General features: G+C 44.0%; 2 protein-coding genes across 3 annotated transcripts in view; both read left to right on the top strand.

Annotated features, from left to right (window-relative positions):
* The first annotated feature begins 1,938 nt into the window (after positions 1 to 1,938).
* Positions 1,939 to 8,671, top strand: LOC118301602 (potassium channel subfamily K member 4). Its single transcript, XM_035627225.2, has 7 exons — positions 1,939 to 2,072; positions 2,319 to 2,589; positions 5,003 to 5,117; positions 5,231 to 5,391; positions 5,499 to 5,685; positions 7,136 to 7,278; positions 7,368 to 8,671. The coding sequence occupies exons 2-7, from the start codon at positions 2,401 to 2,403 to the stop codon at positions 7,983 to 7,985; spliced, it is 1,413 nt and encodes a 470-aa protein (XP_035483118.2). The 5' UTR covers positions 1,939 to 2,072; positions 2,319 to 2,400; the 3' UTR covers positions 7,986 to 8,671.
* A 5,134-nt stretch (positions 8,672 to 13,805) lies between these two features.
* esrra (estrogen-related receptor alpha) overlaps positions 13,806 to 27,614 on the top strand; it is a 15,441-nt gene continuing 1,632 nt past the window's right edge. The window contains exons 1-8 of one of the 2 annotated variants that reach the window (XM_035625916.2): positions 13,806 to 14,123; positions 15,875 to 15,977; positions 21,537 to 21,911; positions 22,434 to 22,550; positions 22,695 to 22,808; positions 23,843 to 24,010; positions 24,340 to 24,609; positions 25,912 to 27,614. The exon at positions 25,912 to 27,614 is cut by the window's right edge and continues 1,632 nt beyond it. In XM_035625916.2, coding sequence (XP_035481809.1) covers positions 21,542 to 21,911; positions 22,434 to 22,550; positions 22,695 to 22,808; positions 23,843 to 24,010; positions 24,340 to 24,609; positions 25,912 to 26,165 — 1,293 coding nt within the window. In that variant the 5' untranslated portion in view covers positions 13,806 to 14,123; positions 15,875 to 15,977; positions 21,537 to 21,541 and the 3' untranslated portion in view covers positions 26,166 to 27,614. Of the gene's footprint in view, positions 14,124 to 15,874; positions 15,978 to 17,035; positions 17,236 to 21,536; positions 21,912 to 22,433; positions 22,551 to 22,694; positions 22,809 to 23,842; positions 24,011 to 24,339; positions 24,610 to 25,911 lie in introns of those variants that run through there. The other variant, XM_035625917.2, reaches the window with a different exon arrangement.

The raw sequence follows: 27,614 nt of genomic DNA, 5'->3' as shown, positions 1-27,614 counted from the left end.
AGCAGCAGTTCACATCTTGTGAGGTAGAGGGGATATTAAGAGTCGGCTGCAGGGTGGCGGAGCTGTCTTCTGCAGAGTTGGCAGTGTAACACCAATCAGACCTCTATCAATCTTAAGAATTGATCCCGCAGAGATATCAATACCTGTACAAGGCTCACAAAGCCAACAGGATACACTCTTTTGCAGGAGAAAACAGTGGACATTATAATTGCACACTGAAGAAAACTGCGAGGTGCATTGTGTGTTTGCAAAAAATAAAATACATTGAAGAAAAAAATCACTGCAGCTTTCCTGAGTAGGTCTACAATCTTTGTAAAACAAACTCATATTGGAGTCCAGCTTTCATCATCACCTCCGTCTTGATCTGCGCTGCTCTCGCTCGCTCTCTCTCCAATTCCCTGTCTCACCCTCCACATAAAGTCAGTTTGATTGGATATCTTTTTCCTTCTCTTGCGCGCTCAGCAACTGCCCCACACACACACACACACACACGCCGCTCGCACACACTCCCCTGTATACGGCTGCCTGACCTCATGAAACACTCTGCATGAGGCGACTGGTGCTCTGGATTCTTGTGAGCCTTCATTCTGGGGTGAGCACGGCCGGGGCTGGACTGTCAGGTGCTTTCGGTCAGTGCCTCACGTCTGATGGACGCGGAGGGACTCTGAATGGTGATAAAGCGGGACCACTATACGGCCGTGGCTCGGATGCAGCAGCGGTAGCAGCACTGCTGGCACTTAATGGAAGCCCCATTATGACTTTCCTTTTGTCAAGCGGTGCGTAATCTGTCTGGCGTTCTGTGTTAGGTCCTGTCTGAGGTAGGTATGTCTTGCATAGTGGCCACTTTGCTGTGATGACTCTCGTCTGATTCGTGTCGATAGATGTTTGCACATTCACGTGTTCTCCTTTACTGGGTAGTTGGGCCAAAACATACTAGACTACTATATGGGACGTGAATCAAAAATGTTGGATCTTTGTCTTGTGAATTGTAGGTCACATATGCACGTTGGTCCATTTCTTATATGGCTGCAAAATCTGCAAAAATCTGCGATGTAAGTATAGGAATACATATTCTGCTTACTGCTGGCTGTGATGTGTTCAATTTACTAAGTGGACGGTCCCTTTGTTTCTTCCAAGCAGCTGTAAAAATGTTTTGGAGAGCAAGTGTATATTTGCTGTCACCGTGTTTATTTCTCCAAGTTTGGATCGGAACCAGCAGATCTGCTGACTAAAGAACTGCAATCACTGAACTTTAAAGATGGGAGCTTGTTTTTTTCTCTTTTTCTGGCTTGCCATAGCAGTCAACTGGTCCAAATGATTAAAAAAAAATAAAGTCAGAAGTTTCCAGGATAAAGGGAGTGTCATCTACCACTTTCTCAGCTCCATTGCTTTGACTCTGACGGAGTGCAGAGCCTGCTTCAGTTTAAAATGACATATACCTCCTTGGTTTTGAGCCGACGTTGACCAACACATTGTCGTCGAGTCAGGTTACAGGTTTTCCAGGTTTCACAGCTATTTGGAGGCAACTGCACTTCTTCACACTTCTTCTCCAACTGCTGATCGGCATCACCTGGAAGAAATAAATCCCTTGGTGCGGGTGGAAAACAAAATTGAGCCGTCTGTCGTGCAAACGCCCATGGTGCATATCATAAGAAGATGGTTAGAGATAATGTGCAACCATTAAATGAAAGCAAAATCAACAGGTGTCTGTTTCTCCACAGCAGTAGTATCTGTGTGTGTGTGTGTGTGTGTGTGTGTGTGTGTGTGACACGGCCCCGCCTGAGAGCCTCGCCCTGTTGTTGATTGCTGCCTCAGGATCATCCTCACTACTGACAGAAAGTGAACGTATTGTCGTTCTCATTTATTTCCAAATCGGCAAATGCTGTGAACGCTGAATTGCACGCGAACGCATACAGCCGATGTGTCTGTGCCTCCTCTCCAGTGTCTCCACCCTCAGAGTGCGAGGTGGACGGGCTCCCCAGTGGTTACGGGTCCAGGGACTCCATCCTCAGACAGGGCGTGAAGAGGGACTGGAAAAGACGAAGGCGTGGGCATCTGAAGCGGATTGACAGGTGTGCAACTCTCTTTGTATTTGTCTCAACACACTTTAAATCACATCTGTTTAAAGTATTACGGCAGGTTGGATGGCAGGTTTGTATCTAGGATGTTGCACTTACTGAGTCAGCAGTGTGGTGAGGCTTGAGTCCATTTAATGCCTCGTGTGCAGCTGATAGTCCGGCTGCCGCAGCCCGTGCTGCTGTCAGCCTCTGTGTTTTGGCATGAAAACCCTGGTGTCCGTGTGCTTGCCGATGTTTCAGCTGTAGCAGCTGGGATCCAGACCACGCCGAGGCTGGCAGAGAGACACAGCAGCCCGAGTTTGACCTAGGCGGAGGCGTAGCCATGCGGTGCACCACCGTGCTCGCCATCCTCACAGGGGTGCTTCTGTACTTGGTGCTGGGTGCTGTGGTGTTCCGCGCCCTGGAGGCTCCGCGGGAGGAGGGCGTGCATGTGATGCTGCAGCACGCTCTCCAGGACTTCCTGGTGAACTTCACCTGTGTCGACAAAGACAACCTGCAGAGCCTTGTGGAGGTACGGCAGATCGCCTCGTGACAAGAGCCACTCCTTACTGAGCTTTTATTGTGGATTGTTTAACCAGCACCTGTCACCAATAGGTGGTAGTCACCTTTGGACAGCAAAACGACTCTTCCCCAGTTCTGCATCAGATTTGAGTTTCCTGAAGCAACCGTTGCCAACGTTTTAGCCCCCAAAAATTAAGCAATATCTGTTTGCAATGCTTCAGGACACATTATGGCCTTGATAATAACTTGTAATCATAAATTAAGTTTCTCTTAGATATTTCACAAAAATGCTTCACATGTTACACAATTAATTCATTTGCACATTTAATAACCTATTTGTTTAATATTGAACACTTCATAGACAGAAACAACTACGATTGATTAAATTCAGCTTCATGAATACAATGTCTACATTATTTTGGATGCAGAAAACGTTCAAAGAAAAAGGCTTCCAATACAATTTTTTTATGGTATCTATTGTTAGCTGGCGTCAGGAAAAAAAATGAAAACATATAAACGAGCTTGCACTATAGCACAGTTGAATAGGAAAGTAATAATAATCTCAATAAAAACCTGACCACATATAGCTCTTAGTGACAGCCTGCATAAAAACAGGAGTAATCATATTCTTAAGTGAGCATGACAGCTGTAACAGGGTCGTTCTTCAGACGTTGTTCTGTGGCTCAGGTTTCACAGAGACACTGTCAGCTGATGTTTCATCAGGTCTTCAATAGACTCAGAGTTCCCCTCCTACAACAATCTGCTCCTCAATCTGGGTAATGTGAGATGTTACACACTGCGCAATGTCACCCTTTGTGCAGCTGAACGTTTTATACAACTGGCTATTAATGTGGTTGGTCATGTGTGTGGCTTTGTGGCACAGCTGTTTTTCAGGAGGCCTGTGTGACTGTGTGGTTTATTGGTCCTCTCGCTGTGAACCAGAGACTGATGCGTAGCACAGAAATTTAAAACCTGAAATCACAGAAATTGATTAAACTGACAAATCTTTAGCGGCTGGAATGATCAGTCAACTAATTGATTATAAAACAGATAATTAAAGTAATTGACTTTTCTTTTTTTCTTTTACCTTCATGAAGCAGAAATAAGAAACATAATCTGGTTTGGCTTCACCGGTTAAAGGATTTGCTGCTTTTCTCTGCTTTAATTCACTGTAACTCAAACGCATTGGAGTTTTGTAATTGTTGATCCAGCAAAACAAGCAAATCTGAACGTGCCACCTCAGACTTTAGAGGAACACGTGATCGGCATTCATCTCAACATTTTATTGAATAAACAATTAATTGATTCATTAGAAGAGGTTACTCATCAGATTTTTAGTTGATGGTTACTGGTCTAAAATCTTTTTCATGTTTAAATTTGGTCAGGCTGAACATTATTATTATTATTGCAACGCTGAATTGCACTTCTCTGAATTATGGCTCATAGTCTCCTCTACATTACTGTTTGATTCTATTATAGTAGTGGAATTCGAAAATCGTCAGACCGAAATTTGAGAAACGTCTTTCTGACTCCAGATAGTCCAGACAAATTCCCTGTTGTGTTGAACAGAGAGGCTGAGTTGCACATGACTTCCCCTTTGACGCTACATTATTTTAATTTAACTTGAGCCAGATGAGAAGTTAAACATTTTTTATTACCCATTATATATATATATATATATATATATATATATATATATATATATATATATATATATATATATATATAACCGATCTGTTGACAAGCAGGTAAATCATTACCAAGTATTTTAGTCACTATGGCTGCTTAACATAGAAAACGGATTAATAATGCACCAATACAACTGGAAACCAATAGATCTCAATCATTTCCCCCCAAATCCTCTGGGACAGACATTGTGCACAGTGGCATCAGTTCAACAGACACAGACACAGCCCTGTCGATGTAATCATAGACCTTCTGATTTATTCGATAGTAATAACATCTGCGGAGACCATGTTGAGTCACAACTTCATCATATTCTCCATTGAATTCATAATTAATAAATGTCTTCAAGTACCATCAGACACAAAAACAGATAATTAGATCAGGCAATTGGATTATCTGTGCTGGCAGTGGTTCGATATACTAGGGACAGAATGGAGCCAGTCTCAGTCGTACGTCACCAGTCCCCTCTTTGTCACTGACGGCTGTGACCATGCATTTTCTACATCATTTACAACTCGACTGTGGGGGAGCTGCCGCTGGGTGTAAGGTAATACATTGATTGATCAGGGTTAGGGAGAAGAAACTGTGTGTGTGACTCTGAAGCGAATCATGTACAACATTTCATCGGTTCATTTTTTGTGTTAACTCTCCTTTTTAATCCCTCTAATAACTGTCCAATTAAATATCAAGTTTTGGACAGTTTCACAAACTAACTCACGTACACCGTCCCATCCCAGGACGTGGTGGAGGCCGTCGGTGCAGGTGTGGACACCAGCAGCAACTCCACCTTTGTCAGCCAATGGGATTTGGCCAGTGCCTTCTTTTTCTCAGGGACAATTATCACAACCATCGGTGGGTGTCCAGGACAACCATTAAGACCACAACAATTAATTCCAATGGCACATTTCTTTGACTGGAATGCGTTTTAAAAATGTTTGTCTTCGACCTCTGACACTGCATGTCAGGTTTTGGAAACATCTCCCCCAAGACAGAAGGAGGGCAGCTGTTCTGCATTTTCTACGCCCTGGTGGGAATCCCACTCTTTGGTATCCTGCTGGCTGGAGTCGGAGATCATCTGGGTACTGCGCTGAGGAAAACTGTTGCCAAAATAGAGACTCTCTTCCTGGTCAGACCCTAAAACAGCGGTTCTGCACGTCTTCTTTATTTAAGATGTACATGTACTTTTCTTTCATTTGTCTCATCCCACTCTGTTGTTTCACCCCTTGCGGACAGAAATGGCGCGTGAGCCCCACTATTGTGCGAGTCATCTCCGCCGTCCTGTCCATCCTGCTGGGTTGCCTTCTCTTTGTCGCAGTGCCTATCCTGGTCTTCCAGGAGGTGGAGGGTTGGAGTCTCCTGGAGTCGGCCTACTTTGTGGTTATCACCCTGACAACGGTCGGGTTTGGAGACTATGTTGCAGGTAATACAACAGTAGATCCCCCACATGTTTCTAAACATAGCTTGAAGAGTTGTGCACAGACTCCCGGAGGAGGAGGAGGAAGAGGAGGAGGAGGAGGAGGAAGGGGGTGAAAATGCAAAAGGGAACTTTATCATTAGTCACAAAGATGAGGACCATAATGGCTTGGTGGTAACCCATGTAACCATACAGCAACGTTGTGTTATACTAACACAATTTCCCTGCACTTGCCACAAAATGCCACAAAGATAATCAAATACGGGGAAGGAGAAAAAGAAGGAGGAAGAGCGAGAGGGAAGGTACAGCAGCATGCTGTGGGAGACATTTTCAGATCCTTTATTTAAGTAAAGGTAGGCTAGCAATATTACAAGATTCAATAAGATATTCCCGTATCAGCTAAATGCATTCAAAGTAGCCTGCTTATTATGGAATGCTTCCTTTCAAAGTGGTACATTACATTACATTCATTTAGCAGCCAAATAATTTACTGCTGGATTATGGATAAATTTACATTTCAATGTTGAAGCTGGTTAAGAGGTCAAGCTCATTTTACCCACTCATAAAGTGATATGCTATTTATTCAAGAGGATTGCATCACGCAACCTGGGAATATAAAGTGAATACAAAGTAGAATGTTGAGAGTTGAGTTGTTGCAAATTTCACCTCAAAATGATTAGGTAATTTACTTTTTCAGTGGCTGTTCCAGTGAGAGGTTTATGTCCAGTCAGCAGAGTAAAACCAAGGTTAAAGAAAGGGTGAGAAGAACAAGGCATGACGAAGGTTCTTGGGCCTTGGTTCGCCTGAAGTCCCCAAGTCACTAAACCCAACCCAGCTCTTTCAGCACACAACAGGAGGGCAGCGTTTATTTTAACTCCAAGCTCACATCACAGCTGAACTCGAGTTTCCTAAAGGGGCCACATCAGAGGTCAAAATATATCATCAGTGCACCAATACATCCCCTTTTTAATAGCCAGGTTAATAACTGTTTTGAACGCTCAGAGCTCCGTGTGCACACTGCTGACAGCTTGTCATCATGCGACATGCTTTAACAGACCAATCAGCAATACTTTAAACGGCCCATCTCCACATTTGTGCAGGGCAGCCGGAGTGAAAACACAAGCTTTGGTTTTCCTGCGCTTGCTTTTACATATTTTTCCTTATTTGTTGAATGTATTGATCGGCATATGGGTTGCTGGTTTAACTTAATTAGCCTTACCTGTCAGTTGTGATGCATTAAGCTCACTTAGGAAAGACAATTTTCATTTACTTCATCAATTATTCAGGATGATTTTCTTTTGAGATGGTGCCATTCGGTGCTGACCCCAGCTATTGATTTATCTTATCTGCTGCAAAGTATCTCCCGTCTTAAGTGTTTATTTTCTCCATAGATCTGGATGGATGGATGCATTTGCTGCCCAAACTAACTGCTGCCTGTACTTGTGTCTTGTCAAAGGGGATTCTGGAATTGCAGGGAGCGATCACTGGTACAAGCCCTTGGTGTGGTTCTGGATCTTGCTGGGTCTTGCCTACTTTGCATCTATCCTGACAATGATTGGTAACTGGCTTCGGGTACTTTCCAAGAAGACCAGGGCTGAGGTACTTGCATTCTCCCGTCTGTTGTTATCATGTCTTCCTCTCCTCCTCTTTCTTTCCATCACCTCTGGCTTGATCCTTTTTCCCCTTAGATGGAAGAACTGCGAGCCCACGCCACCGACTGGACTCAGAACATCCAGAATATGTCGGTGGATTTCCGCATTGCAGGAAAAATTGACGACCCCTTCAAACGGCGCAGGCGAAAGCGCCGCCACGGCTCCCGTGGCCATGGTCACAGTGTGTCGGGTGCAGGGGCTGCTGAAGGGAAAGAAGGGCAGCCTGAGAATCAAACAGATTCGGGATCTTACTCCTCTTCCTCCTCCTCCTCCTGCTCTAACGAATCAGAGTCTGAGTCAGAGACAAACTCGCAGGCCACTCAGACGGAGCGAGTGCCTGAGGAGAAAAGTGCAGAGACTGAAAAGGAGGAGACTCTTCCTGATCCCCTCCTGTCTCAGCCTCTAGACTACTTCGGAGAGAACCTTGCATTCATTGACGAGTCGTCAGATACGCAGAGTGTTAAACTTCATTTGGATCCTCTGCTGGATCAGACACACTCCAACTCTGCAGGCTCTCGTCAGCCGAAGAGGAGACGCCACAGGAGGCCCGTTCCACAGAGAAGCCCCAAACTCAACTGCTCCAAACCGGACAAGAATGAGCCCAATGGAAACCCCAAACCTGTTCCAGGTCTTCCACTGAACCTCAAGATTTAAGATGGGTACAGAAACGCCACTGCTATAACAAGACCAATGGAAACCCCAAACCTGTTCCAGGTCTTCCACTGAACCTCAAGATTTAAGATGGGTACAGAAACGCCACTGCTATAACAAGTATCAATTTAAGATATGAGATCTATTGAAAACCTGACAGAGGTGGCTTTCAGTGTAGCAATGTATTTGTGTGTGTGTACTGCTTACTTACACACACTAAAGATGAAAACGTATTGCAGACGCCGTGTGGTTGCATTCATTGCCCTTAGCATGCAAGTGTGTGTTCCTCAACCAAAGATGATGAAGTGATTTGTATGCCAATGTTTTCCATTAGTTTGTGAAGAGCCACTGCTCTCTACTGGCCCCGGAGGGAAACGCATTACCCTCCTCTCAACATCAGGGTTTCCCACCCTTTTACTGGTCCGCGCCAAGAAAGAAAAAGCAAGAAAGAAAAGATAGTCCTTTATTGGGAAATGAGAGAGAGCCACCAGATCCCAGATCCTTACCACAATCGTGCCGTGCTCATGAATCATGATAGAGAGCGGTCACTTTGGTCGGAGACAGTTACTCTTTCTGTCCGGTACTTAACAGGCACTTGTATCATGCTCATTTTTGGTATGCAACAAAACTTTTCTAAATGCTGTGTGCGAACAACCATAGCATTTGCATTTTAACGGCCGAATACATTAATCCTGCTGTACTGCAAACATGTAATAAATGTTGTTGTTTTTTTTAAATGAAAGCAGCATGGTGTCTTACAAGCATGCGCAGCATAGTGTTCCAAGTACACGTTTTCTTAAGGTGCCGTCCTGGCCCGTAGGCTTATATGGGAAACAGAATAATAATAATTGTGTAAAAAATACATAATTTTGTCAGGTCAGGGCAATGGGAAGCATTGAGGAACGCCTCAATGGAGTTTAGGTTTTTTTTATAGACGATCAAATGCATTCAGAAACTAAAACTCCTTTTTGTTTTTCAAAGACTTATTCCTGCTAGCAGCCCTGTGAGGCTTGTAGTAACAGATCATTCCTTGGTGCTTTGAGCTAAATGCTAACATTCCTCACAATGCTAATAGTAACACACTTATGGTTAGAATATAAATGTTTACCATGTCCACATCTTAGTTCAGTTAACACGCTGAAATGTGCTTATAAGAATTAAACATAAAATACCAAATACCTAATGTATGTACATACATACAGTGGCGAGAAAAGGAATGCACACACTGGAATGACCTGGTTTTCTCATAAAATGTGGTCTGATCTTAATTTAAGACATGAGCATAAATGAATGTGCCTATATGCTAATAACACATAATCAATTATATTGATTTAACACAACACTTAAATATTCACAATTTCAAATGAAAAAGTATGTTTTTGTTATATTTTTACAATTGACAGGAATGACCCCAAACCTTTTCTGACCTACACGGTGAATGTTTCAATTATGCTTTCAATATGGATAACAACAATGCAATGATTTGGTGTGACATTAGTTTTTCTTTGTAAGACATACTCATATTTGTAACTTAAATGGAGGTCTTAACATATTCTAGATAAATGTATGAATAAATACGAATAGTTTTCTGAGTCAGGGAATGACAAAAGTCAGATGGATTCATGGAGAACCAAGAAAGTCTGTACAAAACTCTATGGAAATACACCAAAGAGTTATTGATAATCTATCCACAGTGATTGACCAAAAAGCCAGCACTAGCATCCATGGATCCAATGCCACACCACAAAGACAAACCTATTCTCTGAAAGCCTATGTTTGAAATTGATGCAGGCAATATTAGTTGTTGGGGGGGTTTCTTTGCATCAATTTTTTCTCAGATTACTTGTGTTACACGAGGTTACACTGGGGAGCTGCACAGATGGCCTGTGACAATAAGAGGACTGAGAGCACGGGGACTTAATACACAATGGAGGCTCAAGACACAGGTGAAACACACCCGGATGGGGCAGGCCATCACAAAAAAGAGGGACAACTAGACACAGACAGGAAGTAGAACAGCTAATAGAAAAAACAACAGGGTATAATATAATTATATCAAAAATAAAAACAGGAAATAATAAATGTCCAAAGAGACACTTAAGGGGAGCAGATCATGGAAGGAGAGTGTCCAATAATTTTTTGGTGAGGAGGAAAAACATTGGTGTAGCTTTAATGCTCACTATAGACATTGTAGAATTGGGGAGCAGGAATCCGGTGCTGCTGCAACACTTGTTCAGGACACTGTACATGTAGCACAGTTTGTACTGTGCAAATGCCCTTCAATTTGTCAATATAGCCCTTTTAGCATGCGCTGTCGCTCCTCAGTTGATCCATGTAAGTGATACTTGGCCGGTAACTCAACCTTGGTGTTTCAATCTCAAAATGGCACCAAGGACAAAGATGGTGCAGCCTCGACTTGTGCCTGCAGATATCTTTATTATCTGTATTTTCATCTTGATTTTTGAGAGGAAAGTTAATTTCCCCTTAATGTCACATAATATCCGATGGATACAAGTTGAAGTTGCAACTAATTTATAATTACCCCACTCATCCTTTAAGTAAATTAATGATCTTTCTTTTGTCCTCTTTGAACACGACCAGCAGATGGCACACACTCACACATTGTTCCCTGGACAACAGTGCAAGAATGAATACTTAAATACATCCACGGTCTTTGGCTGAAATAGAAGTAGACTTAAAATTGCTTGTCGTGACCATCTGCATAATTTGAAAAAGAGACAAATTTGATGTCTGCCCTTCGTCTAGCTGCTCTCGTGTTATTTTTTTCTTCTGTGGCGAGTAAGTGAAACGTTTTAAAGGAGCGGGAACTGTGTGAATGTTATCCCATGGCCTTTGGAAATCTGACACGTTTCTGCAGGAAACGTACAGAGAAGAGCAGCGTTCTGGCATTGTGATCAGGAAGTCAGCAGGCACTGATGATGTGCAGAGGCAGTGGGTGACCTTTTACTGGAGGACACACACCCACACCCACACACATACACACACACACACACACACACACACACACACACACACACACACACAGAGCTGCTATAACGTCATCAGCCACGCTGCTGCAGTTTCGCCGGGCTGCCACTGGGGGGGGCGAATAATTGGCAGTGTTCTGTAATGCTGATGTAGGCTACACTCCTGACCTGGAGTTAAAGGGGAAATCCATCCTAAAATAGAATTCAAACGTGTAATCTTTCTTCAAAATCTCAAAATTCTAGGTTTAGTATTATGGGAAACACGCTGCAGTGAACAAGTTGTTCAGGACAGAAATATAATCCTGGAGATGTTTCATAATGGATAAATGGGGGCATTTTCTCATTCACAGATCAAACTCGGCTGGATGCAACATCTTTAAAAAATAATAATCATTTCAGTGGATAAATGACAGTCCACCAAATGTAACCAGTGACATCATCACTTCCTGATACTCTTAAATCCAATTTAGCGAAATTAAAATCCACATTCATAGATACCGACCTTAATTAAGGTAATATATTGAATAATTGAAATCCTATTTTCCCTCTTTAATCGCCTTTGGATTTCACAGAAGCATTGGTACACAATTAGAACAACCGCCAAATGTGCAAGCAGGGAGCATTTGCAAGGAGAAATATGATTGCCGTCGTTATTTCCTCCTGTCACCTGTTCATCCACTGGTCGCCCCTTGTCCTTGTCCAGCTTTATGAACCAGGACTAACTGAAACCCCCCATGCTGCTGTTTCAAAAGCCTCAAACCCACCACCGCAGCACAGTAACCTGGAGCAGGAAGCCTGGTGATTCCAGACTGATTAGGGTGTTTATAGTATAGGTGGAGACTGTTCCCTATCAGTGCTATTATCTGTGACTCATGGCACTCACACTGATGCACGGGCACAAAGGCTTCTTGGTATTTCTGCCTCGGCTGACACCTGTCTGAGGTCACGACCTGCAGTAAGACGCACCCTGGGGACCCCCGGCCGGAATTCGTGGTTCGAGCACACGACCGTCGGCGACGCTGTCATGTCTCAGACAGCTGCTCTTTTAGGATATTAAAAAGCAGTCGCCTAAATCTCGCAGCACGAAGCGTCGCTCCGACGATTTCTTTTTTTTTTTCCGTTTTTTATTTTTCCGAGCGAATCGAATGAATGTGGCATGAGCGCTCTCTTTCTTTTCTTCTTTCGCCTCGACGGCGATGATAATGCAGACTCTGCACCGCGCCAGTGTGATGCGGCCCCGCAGAAGTGCAGTGTCTGCAGCAGAGACTGGATGACCTTGCTTCAAGGTCGCAATGACACTGCCGTCAGTTTTTCCTCTCATGCACGCACCACGGAAATCCTGTCCCGAGCCCGCTGCACAGCCAACACGAGAGCACGCACACACGCACGCACGCGCACGCACACACACACAGTTGTGTCCTACTCTTTTGGCACAGTAAGGGGAATGCAAGCGAGGCTTCACTGGAATAAACAGACTAGACTAACGTTTATTAGTCTATAATCAGAGATGGAAAACGCCTGGTTATTTGACACACACACACACACACACACACACACACACAGATACACACACAAATATTCAAATGCAACTACGGATCGTACCTGTTCTTTTTAAACCAAAGAAGTTTTTTTGAATGATCTAAATCAGTGCAGGGCATGTCGTCGTCTCTTCTGTGACAACTTCTTTCCTTCTCGGTGCCAGCTGCCACCAGGCATGTAGGGAGAGTGCACGGGACAGCCTATTTCGGGAAGCAGCAGGCTACACAGAGTTAGACAGAGAGAGAGAGAGAGAGAGAGAGAGAAATCATTTTAATTGTTATGAGACACGTTTGATGACACATCTGTAATGTGGGTTGCAGTTAGTTTTTTCCCCATCCCTCCCCCTCCTCAAACTGAAACCTCTTGATTATTTCCTCATGGCATTGCAGTGATCTGCCGCTCTCCTCTTCCTTAGCAACTGCCATGTGTAGTGAGTGAGCCGGGTCAGTGTCACAAGACCGACAGCATGACTACATTTTCCATAGAGGTGGACCGCAGGAGACGAGCCTTCTCTTCCAGCTATTACTCAAATCAAATATCCGCGTGTGGTATAGGATATTGTGGATTAAAATCCCACAAAAAACCCCCAGATTGTAAGTGGACAAAACGATGCCTAAAATAAAGCAACAAATAATAATTTAAATACAAAAAATAATATTTAGACGTATTGAATAGCTGAGTGGCCATCTCCCACTGCGAGTGTAATAGTTTATGTGGGGGAAGGGTTTGCTCCTGCAGGGGTAACTAGGCTATATCGTGATTGTGTTGCATGACATAACCGACTGGTAGTTGATCTGACTCTTTAGCTGGAGACAAACGAATAAACCCAGACTACAGTCTACTACGTTAGGATTAACGTGGACTAGGTCACATCTTTTTTTTTAACGACTTGCAGGCCATCGTCATAATGCTGATGACGCTGGTGGAAGGTGCGTACGGACGTAACGGAGACACAGCGGACGTGAATTGGACGGAGGGAGGAGAAAAGGCACGGGATAGAGACCTTCGTCACAGCGTCAAGTCGGCCAGAGAAACCCAGGATGCAGCCGGAAGTCACGCACTTTGACGTTTTAAAACAATAAAACTGCGGTTTGTGTTCGTTTGAGGAATAAAAGGAGTTTCGTAATTCTGGGGGGTTGTGTGGCATAATAAAACAGCAGTGGGTTATTCTATCATAGTAGGCTTAGTTTCGCTTTGGGCTGTTGTTTGGCTCGAGGGTATTTCAAGTTACGCCAGGCGACGTCGTTTTATTGTGAAACTCCTTTCGTCTGACCGGATATCCAGTGTTCCTTCTTCGGAGTCTTTACGCTGACGTCCAGCTACAACCTCAGTTGTGCGAGCCGAGAGACGAGAAATTACAGCAGCAGGGCACGCAACCGAACGGGCGGACAAGACGTGGGGGGGTCGCCGGCTGTCGCCACACCGCCTCATTCCACGGTAACCGTCAGTGATGCGATGTGAGACGCCCGGCGAGGCTCGGACAGCGCCATTGAAGCGGTTGAACCGACTGTGGACTTGGCAGCCGCGAGGACTGGACCGACTTCAGATACAAGAAGGAGAAGAAGAAAAGAAAAAAAACACCCCCAGCAACCCTGCGATGTTTTGACATCCCCCAGTAAGTCGCCTCGCTCAGCCTTCGTCGCGGGGACCGGGGCTCTCGGTGGGTCTGTGTGTTACTGGGCCAATGGATGGTTCGGTGGAGGTGTCAGCTGTCTGCACGGCTCGGTCCGCTGTGGCGTTCACGACCCGCCTGGCAGAGCCGTAAGTTCGCGTGGTCGCCACGTTATTGGAGGGGGCAGGGGGACAAGAGCCGTGGAATATAACAGTTAGTACATTGTGCAATCATTTACAAGCTCCATACCCATCTTATACAGCCCCAGTAATGAATAAATGATGGCGAACGCTCCGGTAGCTTTTGTAAACCCCAGTTCTTAAATGGAAATGCACGACTGTACATTGGATAAGGGTGAAGAACGCATCACGGTTGGAAAGGATGCAGCGGGTAATGGCTCGACGCGTGTCCTCACTTAGGAGACGAGTCTTGCACGGGCGCACTTACTTCAACTGTTCGCACTTTGCCTCCTCTTTCTGTGTATCCACCCCCCCTGCATCAAACAGCCCCCCCCTCCCGAGTTAATCTTCGTTCTGTTTTAACACACTGAACTTTGCGAGTCAACCGAGCCTCCTGGACCAGGATTGAGATCACCGATCTTACGGCATAAGCCACTTTGGCAATTAACCTTTAACCGGTCCGAGATCTGTGGGCAAGGTCACCCCATGTGTGCTGCTCTCGCCGTCTCCACAGTGCGCAGTGTTTAACCCCCCCAACTGAGATTTACACATGTACAGTCGGTGTGATGCGTTGTCAGTGACATGAGACACCACTGGTGCACCTCCAACTAAAACTATGACTAGAAGCTTTGAGCCATTTGAGGCTTAGCATTTCTGAAATGTGTTTTCATCTGTGTGTGTGTGTGTGTGTGTGTGAGGGGGGGGATTCAGAGATTCAACTAGATCAAGGATTTTTATTGAAGTATCACGCCAGTTTAACAATCAGCTATGATTCAAATCTAAACTCACTGTTTTTAATTCAAGCTCCGCCTCTTGTTCGACATGTCACTTATAAAACCGATGTTGTCAGTTGGAGAAAGAATACGACTAAAGCATCAGAGTTTGTTTGCACACATAACAGTCTTGTTGCTCAAGGTTAAAATGCTGTGGGGGGCCGGCAACACTTGAGTCTCCTTTGCTGCAATTTGGCATTTCATGTTGTCTACTTTTTTTTTAAACGCCCAAAGGCACGGTCGTGTTTAAACTTTCAAGACTCACTTAAGTGATGTTTCGTGTCATGGCTTAGGAAATTAAAAAAAAACTAGCCTCTAATTATTTACAGGGAGTTATCACCAGACTTCACTTATGACTTTGACGAGGAGACAAGGTGTTGGCTTTACTCGGTCTGTCCTTCAAGCATTCCTGTAGCTGTGACCTTTGGAGTGTGTCACGCAGTGAAAAGGGGGAGGGTACCTCCAGCAGTGTGTGCAGTAATCTGGATACATACAGTGGGTTAGGTATTTTTGGAAGGAAAAGACAGTGTTACAAGTATACACACATGACTTATCTCCGAGGGCAAAATGATTGAGGTTTTCTACGGCACGTGTAGATTGGCGCTGCTATTATTAACAGCTTTTAAATACATCATATGTACAAGTACCTCTCAGACATCATGGTCTTCATGAGGTTGGACAGAACGTTCCTGTTGAACCTTCTGTGGAGGTTTGGACATTAAAAATCACAAATGAAAGGTTAACATGAAAAGTAAGGGTCTTGACAAAGTTGTAACTCAAAAACCCTTTGGCTCTTTTGCAGGTGTCCTGAAAACTGCAGACCTCAACCCAGGCAACAGCACTTCACTAAGCTACCACCAGGAGTGAGGGGAGATATAGGCTTTAAACTCCAACTCACCACACAGGTAATATGGTCTCACATCACCTTTTATGCTGGTGAAATATTATGCCATTAAGCTCCGACTTCGGATTATGTCTTGTTCTTTGTGCTCTGTTGCCCAGGTGCTTCGGTTCGTTCTTGTAATGCAATGACTTCGGCTGAAAACATGAATGTCATCTTGAGAAAGTATTCATAGTCAAAAGGGGGGATGTGGAAGGAGAAATACACCAAGAAACACTAACAGAGAATCATTTTAAAGGCATTCTCGTTTCACATCCACAATATTGAGGGTGGATTGAACATCACATGATTCTGTTGCAATCAAGCAATTCACGGGACATGTTCCTGTCTGAGGAACGCAGAACCAGCTGTGTTTCCAGCTGCGCCATAGAGGCAGTTTATCTTTTGAAATGATCACGCATGGACATATTGGAACCTTGAAAAAAAAAGGACAAATGAGGGACATGTGGTGGAGTGATAAGAGAGAGGATTGACCTCAACTTGAAGCGGTACAAGTCCACGTGAGAAACATCCAAAGTCCTGCATGAGGACAAAGGCGCAATCAAGGTATCAGTACCGGCGATATTCACTTTGAGGTACTCGTTTTTTGGGGGGGATGTAATGTGCCGCAAAAAAACAAGCAAAATCAAAGCTTTCTACGACCATTTTGGTCAAGCAGAATGAAAGGTGATGCATGCAATTTTGGCAATATTTCAAAAATGAAATAGAAACCCATCAGTTACACATGAGTCAAACTATTCCGTTCATCATTTTTGTTTTGTTTTTCATTCTGTTAGGTTAAAGTTGAGACTTAAATTGAAAGTTTAATGACATTAAGATCGTTTTGACCAATGATTAATACAGGCCTATATCACATTTACAATGTGTTATTAGGGACAATATTACCTAACCTGCAATGATGTTCCTTCAGCATAAGAGAGCATAAAGAGTATTTTCTCCTAAATTACAAAGTGTGAGAGAGAGTCTTAAGTTAGTATATAACATCCGAGCCTACCCATGTTTCATACATAAACACAGATCAATGGTCATTTGTTGGGCAGGTGATGCTCCTTGCACTGCTGTGTTTAAAGCTTCAGCACATCCATCCTTTTATCATCGACCAGCTGTTAGCTGAAAGCCCATCGTAGCCCGGCCCATCGCGACACAGTCACAACACGAGCTAGGGCGCTGGCAGCCTGGAACCCGGCTCTCCCCCTGTCAACTGTGTGCCATGTTATGACACCGAGCAGACGCCTAAGACGCGCACTGCTCACCGCCACCAGGTAAGACGCAGACGAGCCTGGGTCAGAGGGACAGAAATAACCCCCCCGCGGCCCCGAGGGGAGAGGGAGAGAGCCGGCTTAACACGCTAGCTGCCGCTGCTAGCCTACTTAGCTAAGGGTTTGAGCTAACCCACAGTGCGTGTTGTTGCTTAAGCTAACGCTAACGCTAATGCTAATGCTACTTCCAACACGCTGGCGCATCAAAGTACACACACGACACGTTTCTATGGCGAGTTTTTTTTTTTTTAAAGAAACCAAGCACCTCGAGCCACTCACACCCGGGGCCTTTAACCTGCTTTCGTCAAACCGACAACTTTGACAATGTATCCGTCCCGGTTTACGTTGCAAAAACATTTTTAATTCACAGAAAAATCGCAGTTCGTCGTCCCTCGCTCACGTCGGACCGGCCAGCGGTGCGCATGGTCCAGGAAGCGAGCCGAGCCTCCCGAATCAAACTGTTGTGGTTCTTATGCAGTATTATGTCCCGAGTCGTTCAGCGAGCTTGTGAACTCAGTCCGAAGAAGCTACACTTTAAACAGGCTCCGGTTACTGGGACCCCCCCTCTCCCTCGTCGCTTGCCAAACAGCTACAATCAAGTCCAGAAAAGGGGCAAACTCCACAGAAAGCATAGGACAACCATCTGCTATAGGACCGAGATATCTGCCCGAGCAATAAATAGGATTCAGAGGCCCACCTGGTTTGCAATTAATCATATGTGTAGTGTTAAGTACAGTGTCCTGATCCCAGGATGGCAAGTCCACAACCGTGTTTAACTCGCATTGCATTTTGCATTGATTATGTTTAAAGCTCACACAGGCAGTGAGGTTTTGTTTGCAAGTTCACATGCAAGGAATCGCTTATCTCCGTGGGGTCATGAGCCCCGGTCAAACGCCTGACGCTGGACAGCTTTGATTGGACGATTTTTGTCTTATGAGCAGGCCGTTTAATAAATGCACTTAACACGATGTGAAGTTTAGCTCACTGTAAAGATGTCTGTCGAATGGGCTGTTTGTAATAATTACCTCATTGTTAATAAGTGGGTAATACATGTTGTGCATTAATCATTTTGCAAACTGACTTAAACCAACGGCATACAGCACTGGTTAGGACATAGCTCCACGTTGCTCTACAAATCCCTGCAAATACTGCACTTTAATATTTTCTCTATGTTGAGCTTTAAGTAAACACAATAATAAGACTCTTTAATTGATTATGCCAAACACCCTTTGGTTTATTTAATCAGGCCAGTCACACAAACTAGTATTTACCAAGCATACAAATTATGTAATGTAGTCAATGTGGGCCGGGCAAGGGGACCCGAGCACTGAACCAACCACAAGCAATCTTTTTTTTTTTTATATTGCAACACTTAAATATACAGGCTGCAAACCGGATTATCATCTCAGATGATGGACAGAAAGGAGGTGGGGTTGATAATTGCACTAAGTATGCATGAGAAAATCACAAATCACCGTCATGTCTTGACTGGATTGAGGCTAGTTAGGCTGCAGAGAACCCATCTCGTCGTCCTCAAACAGTGATATATTAAGTTGGAACAAGAGTGCAATCGTTCGAGTACGGCCCGGCATTAATGTATCCACTGATGAGTTGAAGCTTAGAGATAGACACGGCACACGCTACGATTTATGATCCCCGTGCTGTTGATCAAGTCAATTTACCAACAGTGCAGTAACGCCAAAGATCAAAGTCAGCTTCTGACAGTAAGATGAAACATGAACAATTTGTCTTTGTTTGGCTACTCAGTACACTCGTGTCTGGGTCTTCTTATAGGGGTGATCTTACTAGAGTGGTACACCTACATTCTAAAGTAATTACCCTTATTTGGGCAGGGAAGAGAAGTGTTCAATGTGCTTACACAAACATTCATCCACCTGGTTGTTCAGTTACTTTAATGCAAGACACCACCTGAGGCGAAGAGATCCGACCTCTTCGAGGCTATTGGTCGTTCATAGAATGGACGCAATGTACTAACATTAGCGATCCAGGCGTTTGGATTTATTGCAGGATGATGATGGTTGACGGTTGTGATTTGTTCAAGTGAACGTGCGCCACAGTAAGAACTGCATGCCCGTGCTGAGAACGCGCACACCTAAAGCAGAAAACTACTGGCTTTATGACAAGTTTCGCCTGCCTGCCTGCAGAGGACGGTGGAACCTTTCTAGATGTTAGCCAACGTCTAGAAAGGTAGCCAACTTCTGGTGGTCTAGTTAACACAGACTGCACACTAGCACCAGCATCTCGGACCAAAACAAATGTTAACCACACCTCCCCTCTCCTCAGCAAGGTGTTAACTCACCTATAGAGTCTATTGCTGATTTCAGACATGAACTTTGCCGTTCATATATGAGGAACGCAGCAGGAGATTGTCGGAGTTAGTCGCGTTCACACTAGCAGGGAAATTTCCGGAACATTGAGACGGGGGGCGGCGCCCAGGTAGAGCGCCAACTCGCTCGCCGGGAATCCTCTGGAGATGTTTTCCTGCTGTATTCTCACATGGGGTCACTGGAAAAATGTCACTATGGGGCTGGTAGGAAAATGTCAGGACTTCAGTGCGTGTCTTAAAGCAGCTTATGGGTGTTGGGTGCCCACTGAAAGCGTCGGCGAAACACAACTGAATAATGTTACCATGTGTACACACACAACCCCATCTGTTGAGTCTCATCTGCCGGGTCGGTGCTCCTTGTCAGTGTCCATGTGAGATAAATGGGTGTTTAAAACTTATTCCGGGACTGCCCTCACTCTTGTAGCCCTGAGCCGCGGCACACTCAGGACCCGCATGGTCACAGGTGTGCTGTTCTGTGTGTGGCCACTGTTTTCTGGTTGAACAGGACCGTGGTGAGCAGGTGACAACTGTGTTTAGTGTCACAGCACAGGACGGGGTGGAAATCTGCATGTCCACCTGAGCGTTGTGTTTACATCACTGGCGTCCAGAGGTGGGATCATCTCGCTTTGTAAACGTCATAACACACACAGAGGGCGTGTGACTTCATTCTCTGCTCAGGATGCCATTACTCCACAATATCTTTACATAGAAAATATTTTTTGCTGTTGTATTAATGTAAAAATTGTGGATGTACAACCTTGAAGAAATTAGATCAAATATGTCTGTTGAGTTCTGCTGCCCTCTACAGTTCAGCAGTGCCACATTTTGTTCCTCCAAAGAAGTTATGGATACATACCAACTATCGTCTGGACCGACGAGTCTACAGTTTTATTAATTGTTTTAATTACAGAACCAATCAGAAACCATTTAGATAATTGATTCAAATATATATTATATTTTTCTTATATTTTCTGCTACAAGCCTCTGAAATTAGAGGATTTAATACTTAATATTGTCATGTATCACTGAACAATAATATTTTTGGGTATTTGGACATCGTGAAGTTGGAATGGGTATTAGTCGTCAATGTTTGCGGTTCAGAGACTAAATAATCCAAACACATAAATAATTTTAGTGGCAGCCCTAATTTTGTAATTATAAACATAAGTTTAATTTAATTCCAAGCAATATTTATTGTGATATTGTGATTTTTGGAGTAGGTTGCCCTGTATACGTAATTAAATTGAAAGGCAAGCAGGTTTTGGATCTTACTTGAATCTTAAAATGATGTGTCAGAAAAGGGAATTGCTGGCACTGTTTATGAGCAACGCAACCTTCATGCCGTCACCTTGGCTATTTTAATGTCCGGAAAGGTCACGTACAAAGACTTAAAACTGTGGGGATGATGCAAGGACAGAGTAGTTTTATTTTAGGCACGGCTGTGGTTAGAGGGTCGCCCACTAACCAGAAAGTCATTGGTTTGATACACGAGATTTAAACCTAAATCTCCCCCGACAGCCGCGCCGGCAGTGTATGAATGTGTGTGTTTATATGTGACTTGTACTGTAAAGCGCTTTGGGTGGTTGATAATACTAGACTAGTTGATAAGCGCTATATAGTAGAGCCCGATTGATTTAGATAGAATATGAGAACGCAAATGTCTGCAGGTGTTGCCCCGTACATTCTCCGGAGTATCTCCCTGGTACTGTATAATCTCCGGACAATGTTCTGAGTGAGCCCCTGTGTGAATACAACAGGAGAATCTCCGGGGCGAGCGAGTGGGCGTGTTGATGACTGTAAACAAAAACTGCTTTACGCAGTGGAGTTATTGTAGCCTCCTGCATGCTCCACACAGACACCACACAGTGCTCCAGAGATGATCCTGCTGTTGTTGTTGCTGCAGAAAATATTAGATTGAGCGTGACCTTTGTTTGTTGTTCATTTTTCCCCCCTCCAGACATCATGTCTTCCAGGGACCGTCGGTCAGACGTCTACATAAAGGCAGAGCCGAGTAGCCCGGAGGGAGGCGGGGGAGGACGTACCAGCCCCGGCGGGGCCTCCTCGGACTCCTCTCAAAGTGGAACCAGAGGAGACGGCACCAAACGTTACTCCCCGCCACTCTACACACCGGCCCTGCGTTGCCACTTCAAAGACGAGGGGGGCGACGGGGCTGAGGAGGGCTCCGCCGGAAATGGAGCTGGACGATGCAAGTACGCCCTGAGCACGCTACCCAAGAGGCTCTGCTTAGTATGTGGGGATGTGGCCTCGGGTTACCACTACGGCGTGGCGTCATGTGAGGCCTGCAAGGCCTTCTTCAAAAGAACCATTCAAGGTGTGTGAAATTCAAGTGCAGAGTCCATGTTGTCCCCCGACACCCTCTGTAATGTAACCATTTCATGGGATTTACATGTGGAGCTCCTAAACCAGGTTAAATCGGACGACCTATTAATACATACATTATTACAAAAAATACTTACATCATTTTGTAAATATATTAATTAATAAATCGGATCTAATGTGGAACATCTTGAGGTGTTCCGTGTCTCTATAGTAGGTAAAATGTCTGAGGAATCAAGGAGTGACTTCGGACCCACATCACATCTTAATGGTGTTGTTGTTTGACATGCAGCAAACTATCACTCCAACCACTCTTATCTAGTTCATACTGGGCTGTTAAACATCACGGATGTATGTACTCATACTGTGTATGTGCCCTTGGTGGGTGGTTTGAGGCAGGTATGTTTAAAACCTCCAGGGAAAAAACATTGAAGGAGGTGGTTTTTATTCATCTCGGATGGTCATGCATATTTGTATTTATCATGTTATTAACATTTTCTGTTGACCCTCTTTAAAGGTAACATTGAATACAGTTGTCCAGCTTCAAATGAGTGTGAAATCACCAAGAGGCGCAGAAAGGCTTGCCAGGCATGCCGCTTCACCAAGTGCCTCAAAGTAGGCATGCTGAAGGAGGGTGAGTGAGTGTTCCTAGTGTGCAGAAGCTGCGTCGCCAGTCTGCAATATTACATCTCAACAGTCATTGTATTGGTCTTATGAATATGTTTATTCTCTGTTTTCCCAGCACAAATCGTAATTCCTTTTATGTTTCACCACGTAGGAGTTCGTCTCGACAGGGTCCGAGGTGGAAGACAGAAGTACAAAAGGCGCCCAGAAGTGGAGAATGCAACGTACCAGAATGCCCCTCTACAACTGACAAAGGAGAGTGAAAAAGGTGGGATTATTATTTTTTGTGTGCTCTATAATGGGCAACACAGTGTGATACTGTTACGATGATCAAATTGTGCAAACGAGATGAAAAGAGGCTCATTTACACGGCATTCACACGGCATTCCTTTTTTGTTTTAACGTTCAATATTAACTGTAGGTGCCATGTGACTGTAGCTGCTCTGTAAAGCTGAAAACCAGCTCACATTGTCACTATATTTGACATCAGGGTGTGATTTATCAGAAAGGCTTTTTTTTTTCTTTCTTGAGAGATATATCTTAGGGCGCACTCACACTTGGCATTCGTACCGTGCCCAAGCACGATTCACGGCAAAAGTCAAGTTCGTTTTGTGGGACGGAGACAATCGTATTTTAGCACGGCACGGAACAACCGGGCCCAGTGTGAGTGCAACCTTTTTTTTGCTGACAAACTATGTTCAGTCATTTTTTCAAAAATGTTCCATTCCAGTCAAATCTAAGCTTCAGCTGGTCAAAGTGCTCTTCAAGTGTGAGATGTGGTGGATAGGTAAAGCAGGAGGAGCATACAAATGACACAAAATGCTTTCAAACCATTGGAACTGAAACAGTGCCCTCTACTGGAAAAACTGTACACTGATTCCCTAATTTTCAGTCAGCAGTAGAACTAAACATTGCAACAGAGCTAATTTGCACAAATTCAGATGACATCACTTGGAGTTCTTGATTCACATAAATCTGACTGAGGGGTGGAGCAGGTTTTAAGCTAAATTCTCATTTGCACTCAAAGAAAATATGGATATGTGTCTGTTAATGACCAATTAATTGTCAGGTTCTTAATCCTACATTTGAAAAGGGGATATGAAAACTTGCAGCATGAGGATATTGCAATATATGATGCAGTTAACATGAGTGCAAATCAGTATGTTGCTTAAAGCAAAAATGTATATCTTTTAATATTTAACATAGTGACAGAATTGATACATCAGGTAACAATGTCACTAGGAGTGTTGCGTTTTTTTTTTAAGTGAACCATGTTAATCTTTGTTTTGTTTTGTGACATAGGCTCCTCCAACATCATTGTGTCCCACCTCCTGGTGGCAGAGCCAGAGAAGCTGTTCGCCATGCCCGACCCGCTGCAGCCCGACACTGCCCAGCGGACGCTCACCACCCTCTGTGACCTTGCTGACCGCGAGCTGGTCGTCATCATCGGCTGGGCCAAACACATTCCAGGTAAGACGTTCGGAGAGGAGACGCAACGACAGCAGAGCAACAGTGGGAGAGATGGGAGTGCTCCAATCTCACTGACCAGGAAGAAACATGTTTTGTCAAAATCAATTGTTAAAATGTGTGATGTGTAAGAACTGAACTGATGGGGTTCTTAATGTATTACAAGCTAGAGTGTCAGAGAGTATGTAGCACATTATTTGGCCCTTTACAAAGACATTGTCCTTTTTTTACTGTGTGAGTTAATATCAAAAAATGTGAACATGTTGCCAGTTTGCCTCCTCCGCATTTAAATTCTACTCTCTCCCTCTGTCTGTCTGTCTGTTCCCCCTCAGGCTTCCTGTCACTTTCCCTCGCAGACCAGATGTCTGTGCTGCAGTCAGTGTGGCTGGAGGTGCTGGTGCTGGGCGTAGCGTACCGCTCGCTCGGCTGCGAGGACGAGGTGGTGTTCGCCGAGGACTTTGTCCTTGACGAGGAGATGTCGCGCGTCGCAGGACTGACGGAGCTGAACGCGGCAATCAGTCAACTCGCTCGCCGTTTCCGCTCACTAAATGTGGACCGGGAGGAATTTGTCATGCTGAAGGCCATCGCACTAACTAACTCAGGTACTTTTTTGGTGTATTATGCACACATGCAAATTATATATCATTAACTTAACTCTTAATAAACTATTATCAGTGGTATAGTGTGTGGTGTAGGTTTTCATATCACTTGCTGTGATTAGAGCAAGCTGAAACTATCTAAAAGAGTTTTCTAGTGCAGTGGATCTCAAAATTACCGTAGCTTCTAATGGGCGCTTGAGCTTGAGCTGGTGCCCACAAGCGTGTGCACCAGCTATAAATAGATTTTCTGAGCAAAATGACTGGAGTGGCATTTGGTTGGAAGTTTGGTATTTACTCATCAGTGTTTTTACTCCAGATTTTTTTCTAGGGGCAGTCGGGTGAGATTTTACTTGTATGTTACATAGGTTTTTCATACATCTCATATAATTCTCAGGTATTTTCATTCATAGTAGGAGCACACCGGTGTTTTTTCTTTTTAAATCTTCTTTTATCTTGTTTCTACTCTGTAGCACTTTGCGATTGCTTTTAGCAATGAAAAGTGCTCTATAAAATAAATTTATTATTATTATTATTACTAGTGCACTTATGGAGTCAACCCATCTAACCTTAAAATAAGAGCGTCTCTACTAATGTCAGAGGAAATTTGCATTTTTCTGAAATGTAATATTCGGCCTATTGAGAGTGCCCACTCAATTTCCTGAAGGACACTCTTTAAATAACTAAGTGTAATACTCATTGTGTGCAAAAAACAACACTCAATTGCTGGCGTTTTAATGTCTAGCAATTGTTTAATGTAAGTGGACACTAGAAAATTCTATTTTCATTTAGCTGAGAATGTAAATTTTTTTTGTTGAAACTGTTAAAGATTGTTTTTTTTGTTTCTCAGCTTTCCGATCATTTTAGAGATTAGATTGCAGTTTGTGATGCTGTTGAAAAACATTTCCTCACACCGACCAATCTTTGCATCAGCTCTGTAACAGTGTATTTCAGTAGCACCACAAGCCACAGCCACCAAGGCGGAACAAAAAATGAACATTTCTAGCAAACAGAATCTTCACGAACATAAGGTCTAACAAGCAGAAACAAACGGCGCAGACTAGAAATGACTCTAATGGTTATGGCAAGTTTAGCACACTCACAACCTTTCTGTAGGGATGTCTTGAGATCCAGTCAAAATGCCTGTCAGCAGCAGATCACCCTGCATGTCCTTCTTATGCTACAGAGCCAGTGTTTTGTTTTGTAAATACGGGCTGTCATCATTTAGATTTTATGGTAAGTTTTACTGGGCAACATCAGACCTTTTTCTGGGGCGAAAACCTGACGCTGTGCCCCCTTTTCTGTTAGACTCTGTTTACATCGAGGACATGGAGGCTGTGCAAAAGCTGCGGGACCTTCTCCACCAGGCCCTGCTGGAGCTGGAATGTCAGCGGCGCCCAGACGACCCCCAGCGGGCGGGACGCCTCCTTTTAACGTTGCCTCTCCTCCGTCAAACTGCTGGTCGTGCTCTTACGACTTTCTACAGCATCAAGACCCGCGGAGGTGTACCCATGCACAAACTATTCCTGGAGATGCTGGAAGCCATGATGGACTCTCCCTAGAGCAGGAAGCAGCGGAAATAAAGAGGATGCAAGGAAAGACCCAACAGAGATCTGATCTTCAAGAGTGGATGAGTGAGAATGAGAATAATGAGAAGGGATGGTTTTGGTAGAGAATGAATAATGAGGAATATGGTCGTTTTTATCTTGTAGGCAACATGAAGGAAGAAAAAGAACATGACAAAAGAAAGAACTCATCTATTGTCTCTAAGTTGGGACGCTCCACTTGGAGTAAGAGGCAACTGCCAAACTTCAGTTAAAGGCTTCAAGATCACCAGAGTGAAAAACATTTGACATCGATGCCAGAATACTTCTTAGTTTCAAGTTGTTTCATGGTGTGTTGCATCACAGTATCAATCTGCAGTTGCATAACCACTGAAGAACAACACCTTGGTACCCAAGAACACACTGCAGCCGCGTAGTTCCGGAACTCTTTTTAAACAATGCAACATATACTCATGAAAGCCATGACAAAATATCCAGCAAAAGACTGGAGGGTCCAGTATAGTTTCAGAATGATGTGCACATGGGAGTGCTTGTGTTCACTATACTTTGGTGTGCCGTTGTAGGCAAATTCATAGGAATTACTTGCAATATTTTAAAAAGCAATATAATGACTTGATTGTTGTCCGTCAAAATTTAAAATGTGGATAAAATGGTGAGACATCTAGTTGTGTGTGTGAGTATATCAGTAGTTCTCCACTCTCAGGACCCCGGTGTTATCTGCTAGTGTCGCCTGATGTGGGTCGGGGAGGCCAGGCGAGAAGTTTTTGAAACCTGGCAGCAGAGGAAAAAAACGGCGACACTTTTAGGGGTTAAATACTGGAATTGAGAACCACTGGTGTACATAGTAGGTGCAGGATTCTTTATGAAAGGCTGTGCAATTGATTTGTAATCCAGGAGATGGTGCATATGAAGATTGTGTGCTCTACCTGGAAGGTCATTTATTCAGTGTTGTATGTAAATCCTTTTGGCACACAAAGAACTGGCTTCCATACGAGCAAGCGTGTGCAGTCGAAAACCAATGAGCTCCGCTGAGATCAGGGAAGAACACAGCTCTCACAGAAAAAGACAGTGTGGCAACACAAGTGGTTAGAAAAGAAATGCATATGCTTTTTTTGTATACTATTCTCTACTAGATCTTACCACTATTTTTGTCTGCTTATCAAAAATAATGGTGTGACCTATTTCATTTTTGGGCTGTAATGTGTAACACTAACCCATATGTGTGATTTATAGGTTCGTGGTCAGACTTTGCTGCCTTTTCTGCAGGAGCGAAGCTCATTGCGTTAAAGATCCTGCCTTTGTGTACGTACATCTGTTGAAATCTTGACTCGATAGTGCCCGCAAAGGGCTCAAGGGCAACAAGAAATGCAACATATGCAACATCTTTCCTTTTGGATGTTGAAACCTTGTACGACAACGTTTCTTTTAAGTTTCACTCATTGTTCA

This window comes from Scophthalmus maximus, chromosome 2 (assembly GCF_022379125.1).
Source record: "Scophthalmus maximus strain ysfricsl-2021 chromosome 2, ASM2237912v1, whole genome shotgun sequence".
Taxonomy (NCBI): Eukaryota; Metazoa; Chordata; class Actinopteri; order Pleuronectiformes; family Scophthalmidae; genus Scophthalmus; species Scophthalmus maximus.
This window is presented reverse-complemented; position numbering and strand designations above follow the sequence as displayed.

What these genes read in the sequence shown, in the direction of transcription:
- LOC118301602 (XM_035627225.2), top strand. Translation starts at nt 2,401, where the DNA reads ATGCGGTGCACCACCGTGCTCGCCATCCTCACAGGGGTGCTTCTGTAC. An exon ending in GACAATTATCACAACCATCG is followed by an intron (nt 5,118 to 5,230) that starts GTGGGTGTCCAG and finishes ACTGCATGTCAG; the next exon opens with GTTTTGGAAACATCTCCCCC. An exon ending in GTTTGGAGACTATGTTGCAG is followed by an intron (nt 5,686 to 7,135) that starts GTAATACAACAG and finishes GTCTTGTCAAAG; the next exon opens with GGGATTCTGGAATTGCAGGG.